At 36.7% G+C, this 6,999-nt stretch overlaps 1 protein-coding gene across 1 annotated transcript; it reads right to left on the reverse strand.

The window, feature by feature from the left end:
* Positions 1-748: 748 nt before the first annotated feature.
* LOC125846917 (uncharacterized) lies at positions 749-5,448 on the reverse strand. The gene is made up of 5 exons (XM_049526614.1): positions 4,174-5,448; positions 3,467-3,723; positions 2,388-3,025; positions 1,492-2,270; positions 749-1,338 (listed from the first exon to the last, which is right to left on the reverse strand). The coding sequence occupies exons 1-5, from the start codon at positions 5,370-5,372 to the stop codon at positions 873-875; spliced, it is 3,339 nt and encodes a 1,112-aa protein (XP_049382571.1). The 5' UTR covers positions 5,373-5,448; the 3' UTR covers positions 749-872.
* Between the last annotated feature and the right edge of the window lie 1,551 nt (positions 5,449-6,999).

The raw sequence follows: 6,999 nt of genomic DNA on the forward strand, positions 1-6,999 counted from the left end.
ATAGTCTTACTCCCAAGTGGGGTATAATGTGCTTAGATGGTAAGGCCTTTGAGTGCTCTTGATGTTCATGAGTTAGGTTTTCTTGATATTCTCACCTTACTGTAACGACCCTCAAAATAAAGTAGGATAAAGTAGAGCCTCACATGGGTTTTATGCATTTATAACTTGTCAAAATAATGAAGAATAGCCTTTTAAGTCAGTTTTAAAGAGTTTGGAAGTCAAACGTTAAGGGATGACTGATAACAGCAAGGTTAAGGGAGATTACAAATAGAGAATTAAATATTAGAATGCGGAAGCACAAAGAAAAGAAACAAAAAAACTAAATAAAGATATGGGAAATTCGAAGGAAAGATCCACGAATTTCCAAAGATTAGATGTTCTAAGGCCTTGAAAAGATCCAAGTAACAACATATAGATTTATGGAAGAAATCTAACGTCTTTACTTGAGAAAACGAATCAAAACGATAGATTCGGATCTTGACCGCTTTATGAGTAACTAAAGACAATAATTAGTATGTAGAAACTAATCACCTTCTAAAGAATACCAAAAAGAAACCAAAGATATCACAAGAAGAAGTTACTCTATACCTTAAACTATGAAACTAGTAAAGGTTTAAAGATAAATTCTCAAAGAACAAGTCACAAAGGTTCAAAGAACTCTCTCAAATATTATTAATATCAATCTAAATTCTTTAATGAATGAAAAGGACTCCTATATATAAATAAATAAATAAGGTAAATCCCAACTAGGAAAAGAATCTTGACAATCTTGGAAAGTTTGACTAGTCTTCTCTCAAAACTTGGGCAGAAAGCAACTCTTGTTGTGGCTGATTCTTGGACTCTTCTTGACCTTTTTTGCACGAAATTGGACCTTAAAATTCCTCATCTTGGGCTTGAATTTGGGCCACCAAATAATTGTAGCATTTGGACAATTCCTCTCCCTTGGGCTTGAGCTCTTCTTCCCCAATAAGAAACCTTTGGATCAGCGATTGAAGCCCATTGAGCTTATCATTGAACTCCTTGGTTTGAGATCTTGTTATGGGCCTCCTTGGAGTTTCTAAAGCGTCATCCTTGTCCTTCAATGGAGTAGAGCTTCCTTGGATGCTATCATTCCCCTCTTCTTGAAGAGAATTCGTCCTCGAATTCAAATCTGCATCAAAATGGGAAAGATCAGAAACATTAAAAGTAGCACTAACTTGGAACTCACCAGGAAGATCAAGTTTATAAGCATTGTCTCCAATCCTTTCAAGGACTTTGTATGGCCCACTTCCTCTAGGATCTAGTTTGGTCTTTCTTTTGGAAGGAAATCTTTCCTTTCGCATATGCACCCAAACCAAGTCACCAGGTTTAAAAACAACATATTTTCTGCCCTTATTCCTTCGCAATGCAACTTCCTTGTTCTTCTTTTCAATTGCAAGCCTTGTTTGTTCATGAATTTTCTTCATCATATCAGCCTTCTTCTTACCATCAAGATTAGCAAAATCATTAGTAGGCAAAGGCAATAAATCAAGGGGGGTAAGGGGGTTGAATCCATATACAACTTCAAAAGGAGTCTTACCAGTAGAAGAATGGAAGGTCCTATTATAAGCAAATTCTACAATAGGTAAGTAATCTTCCCAAGAAGTCAACTTTCCTTTCAAAATAGCCCTCAACATGTTCCCTAAAGTTCTATTAACCACTTCCGTTTGCCCGTCCGTTTGTGGGTGACAAGATGTAGAAAATAGCAATTTAGTTCCCAACTTTCCCCAAAGAATTCTCCAAAAGTGACTTAAGAACTTGGCATCCCTATCACTAACAATAGTTCTAGGTATTCCATGCAATTTAACCACTTCCTTTACAAACAAGTCAGCCACATGAGATGCATCATTAGTCTTTTTACATGGGATAAAACGAGCCATTTTAGAAAATCTATCTACTACCACAAATATACTATCCTTACCATACTTAGTCCTTGGCAGCCCCAATATGAAATCCATAGAAATATCAATCCAAGGGGAATTAGAAACAGGTAAAGGAGTATAAAGACCATGCGGCAATGTTCTAGACTTAGCCTGTTTACATTCAAGACAATAAGAACACACTTTTTCAACATCCTTTCTCATGCTAGGCCAATAAAAATGTTCAGAAAGTATTTCCAGTGTTTTGGGTACACCAAAATGTCCCATTAGCCCTCCACAATGTGCTTCCCTAACAAATAGTTCACGCAACGAGCAGTTAGGAACACATAATTTATTTTCCTTGAATAGAAATTCATCTTGAAGATTAAATTTCTCAAAAGGACCTAACTTACATTCAGCAAAAATCTCACCAAAATCAGAATCATTAGCATAGAGGAACTTGATTTGGTCAAAACCCAATAACTTTGAAGTAAGAGTAGAGATCAAAACATACCTTCTTGAGAGTGCATCAGCAACCACATTCTCCTTTCCTTGTTTGTAAGCAATTACATAAGGAAAAGTTTCAATAAACTCTACCCATTTAGCATGCCTACGACTAAGTTTACCTTGGCTCTTCAAGTATTTTAATGACTCATGATCAGTCTTGACCACAAATTCTCGAGGCCACAAGTAGTGCTGCCATGTAGCTAACGCCCTCACCAAGGCATATAGCTCCTTATCATAAGTTGAGTAGTTCAATGTTGCTCCACTTAGCTTTTCACTAAAGTAGGCAATTGGCTTGGAGTCTTGCATCAAAACTGCACCTATGCCCTTACCAGAGGCATCACACTCAACTTCAAAAGACTTAGAAAAATCAGGCAATTGCAAAAGAGGAGCAGAACACAATTTATCCTTCAGCAAGTTAAATGCATCATCTTGTTCCTTTCCCCATGTAAAAACCTTATCTTTTTTAATAACTTCAGTTAAAGGAGCAGCAATGGTGCTAAAGTCTCGCACAAACCTCCTATAAAAACTAGCAAGTCCATGAAAACTCCTAACTTCAGTTACACTATTAGGTTTAGGCCATTCTTTTATTGCCTTGATTTTCTCATCATCTACTTCAACTCCCTTAGAACTGACCACAAAACCTAAGAAAACCACACGATCCACACAGAAAGTACACTTTTTGAGATTAGCAAATAAGCGCTGATTTCTAAGAACTTCAAAAACTTGTTTTAAGTGCTCTAGGTGTTCATCCAGATTTTGAGAAAAGATCAAGATGTCATCAAAATACACCACAATAAATTTTCCATGGAAATCTTTAAAAACATGATTCATTAGTCTCATAAAAGTGCTTGGTGCATTAGTCAAGCCAAAGGGCATAACTAACCACTCATAAAGTCCATATTTGGTCTTAAAAGCAGTTTTCCATTCATCTCCAGGATTCATACGAATCTGATGGTAACCACTCTTTAGATCAATTTTAGAAAAGATTTTGGAACCATACAGTTGGTCCAACATGTCATCAAGACGAGGGATAGGATGGCGATACTTTACCGTTATCTTGTTGATGGCTCGACAATCTACACACATCCTCCATGTTCCATCCTTTTTGGGGACCAATAGGACTGGAACAGAGCATGGGCTCATACTCTCTCGAACAAATCCCTTTTCAAGCAATTCTTCAACTTGCCTTTGTAATTCTTTGGTCTCTTCAGGATTGCTCCTATAGGCAGGCCTATTAGGAAGTTGAGACCCAGGCACAAAGTCTATTTGGTGCTCAATCCCTCTCAAAGGTGGCAATCCCTTTGGAGTGTCATCAGGAAAAACATCTTCAAAATTCTGCAAAAGAGAAGAAACACTATTTGGCAAAGAAGGAGTTAGTTGTTCAAAATTAATCAATACTTCTTTGTAAGTAAGTAGTATTATGGGCAGTCCCTCTCTCCTAGCATTCAAACACTCTTTGGCTTTTATATAAAGGCTCTCATTTTTCTTTTCCTTAGCCTCTTTCCTCTCACCAAAACATTTTATTTTTTTACTCACACCCTCTTTTACCTCTTTACTTAGATCGCTGCCCTCTCTCTCTTTCTCTCGGCCATCTCTCTTTTTTTCTATCTCTTGGCCTTTTTCTTTTCCCTCAAGCTCACTTTTTACCTCTCCCTTTTGTTTTCCCATTGTTTCCCTCAATCGTTTTTGATCTTCAAACACTTGAGAAGGAGATAATGGTGCAAGAGTATACTTCTTACCATTATGCAGAAGACTATACCTATTCTTTCTCCCATGATGAGTAGTATCCCTATCATACTGCCAAGGTCGGCCAAGTAAAACATGACATGCTTGCATTGGAACTACATCACAAAGAATCTCATCTTCATACCTACCAACATTGAATGAAATCATGCATTGTTTGTTTACTTTTACTTCTCCACAATCATTCAACCATTGGAGCCTATATGGGGTAGAGCGCTTCATGCATGCAATTCCTAGTTTATCCACCAAGTATGAACTCACCACATTTGCACAACTTCCCCCATCAATAATCATAGAATAAGTCTTCCCTTTTATCCCACACCTAGTATGAAACAAATTCTCTCTCTGCCCTTCATCAACACTACCCAAATTGATAGTCATAATTCTCCTAACCACCCCAATTATACCATCATTAGGCAGTTCCAAATCATCTTCCTCACTTACACCTTCTCCCTCTTCTTCTTCCCCCTCACTTTTTTCACTCTCATATTCTCCATTCTCTCTAAGTAGGATGTTTCTTCTACTTGGACATTCATGCATCATATGCCCCCTTCCATGACATTTGTGACATTGAATAGAACTTGAAGGTTTAGAAGATTTAGGATTAAAGGTTTTACCTCCCTCCTCAACCTTACCTTTACCTCTATCATCTTGAGGTTTGGAAGGAGCTTTCCCCTCTTGAGTTGACCATGGCTTCTTAGAGATAGTGTTTGGTCGACTTCTCCATGAGTTATTTTGCTGCTTTTTCTCAATTTGTTTTTCAACTTTTACAGACAAATCAACTAACTCATCTAAAGTTACATATTGTTGTATCTCTACTACATTAGCTATTTCTGTATTTAAACCATTTAAAAATCTAGCTATTGTAGCCTCTTCTTCCTCCATGCAGTTAGCTTGGATCATAGCCATATCCATGCTTTTGAAGTACTCATCCACCGACATGGAGCCTTGCTTCAAGCGTTGAAGGCGAGATTGTAGATCTCTTTGGAAGTATGATGGAATAAATCGCTTCCTCATTACCCTCTTCATCTCTGCCCACGTCGCAATAGGTGGTAGGTCCTCTTGCAATCTGTCCCTAGCAAGCTTTTTCCACCAAGAAGCAGCATAATCAGAAAACTCAACAACAGCAAGTTTAACTTTCTTACCCTCAGAGTAGTTATGGCAATCAAAGATGGCTTCAACTCGTCTCTCCCAATCAAGGTACAAGTCTGGATCCCTTGTCCCCTTGAAAGATGGCATCTTCATCTTTATACTATTTATATTATCATCTTCTACTCTACCTCTTTGTCCCCTCCTATCTCTTCTTTCTAGATTAAATTCAACATCAAAATCATCATTATCATATTCAGGATTTACAAAAGGGATATGGGGTGGTACATTCCTTCTAACTTGGGGTCTAACATTATTTGGGGGTACAACATTATTCTCCCTCCTAATTGCAGCTATGGTGTCATTCTGCTCGATAATCATATCCCTCATCTCTTGAAATTGAAGGGTCCATCTCTCAAATTGTTGGTGCATAGCTTGAATGGTGAAGTCGTTCCTTCCTTTGACCTCGGCTTCTAAACGAGCCCTTTCCTCATCACCACCTGAATTAGACATCTAAAAAAAAATAATTAAGTATCACACTTTTAATATGGCTTTTACCCTCTTTTAAACTCACCCACACTTGCCTTTTTCCACTCAAAATAACCTTTGAACGAGAATACTTTGTAGATTTATAATTGAACCAAAACGTGTATCAAGTTCGTAGTATTAAAGTATGGAATCTTGGGGTACAAAAAGAAAGTAAAGAACTAGTCCTAGAACAAGTAGGATTTAGTTGAAACAAAACACGAATAAAAAGGAACTTATTTTAGAATTATAAGAACAAGAAAAAAATTTCCTCTTATTCTTAAAGGTCTAGAATCCCCTCTTCTTGCAACCTTCTTTCTTGGAAACAAATTAATGCAAAACTTGGAGAGCAAGTAATAATATTTCTTGAATAGCAAGTAATAAACTTTCTTGGGTATCAAGTAATCAAATTTCTTAGAGGTCAAGTAACTAGATTTCTTAGAGAGCAAGTTATAACTTTTTTTTTCTGTTCACGCTACTGTTCACACTATTGTAAATTTTTTTATTTTTTTTTTACGACGCTACTGTTCACGCTACAGTTTTTTTTTTTTTTTTTTTTTTGCTCTAAGAAGAAATCCCAAGATTTATCAAGAACAGAATCTTGATAGAACCGCTCTGATACCACTTGATATTAATAATATTTGAGAGAGTTCTTTGAACCTTTGTGACTTGTTCTTTGAGAATTTATCTTTAAACCTTTACTAGTTTCATAGTTTAAGGTATAGAGTAACTTCTTCTTGTGATATCTTTGGTTTCTTTTTGGTATTCTTTAGAAGGTGATTAGTTTCTACATACTAATTATTGTCTTTAGTTACTCATAAAGCGGTCAAGATCTGAATCTATCGTTTTGATTCGTTTTCTCAAGTAAAGGCGTTAGATTTCTTCCATAAATCTATATGTTGTTACTTGGATCTTTTCAAGGCCTTAGAACATCTAATATTTGGAAATTCGTGGATCTTTCCTTCGAATTTCCCATATCTTTATTTAGTTTTTTTGTTTCTTTTCTTTGTGCTTCCGCATTCTAATATTTAATTCTCTATTTGTAATCTCCCTTAACCTTGCTGTTATCAATGACCAAGACATTCGGAAACTAGTCTTTTATGTGTTGGTGTGTTCTAGTATGTTGTTCATGTTTTTATGTGTTGTTTGGAGTCTAAAATCAGTGGAGGTGACCCTAGTGTCTTAATAAATATTTTTAGCGTCAAAACGTTGGATACGATGCCACGTGGGCCACCCTAAGGGTCCCCGAAGAGGACCC

The sequence above is a fragment of the Solanum stenotomum genome, chromosome 1 (genome assembly GCF_019186545.1).
Source record: "Solanum stenotomum isolate F172 chromosome 1, ASM1918654v1, whole genome shotgun sequence".
NCBI lineage: Eukaryota > Viridiplantae > Streptophyta > Magnoliopsida > Solanales > Solanaceae > Solanum > Solanum stenotomum.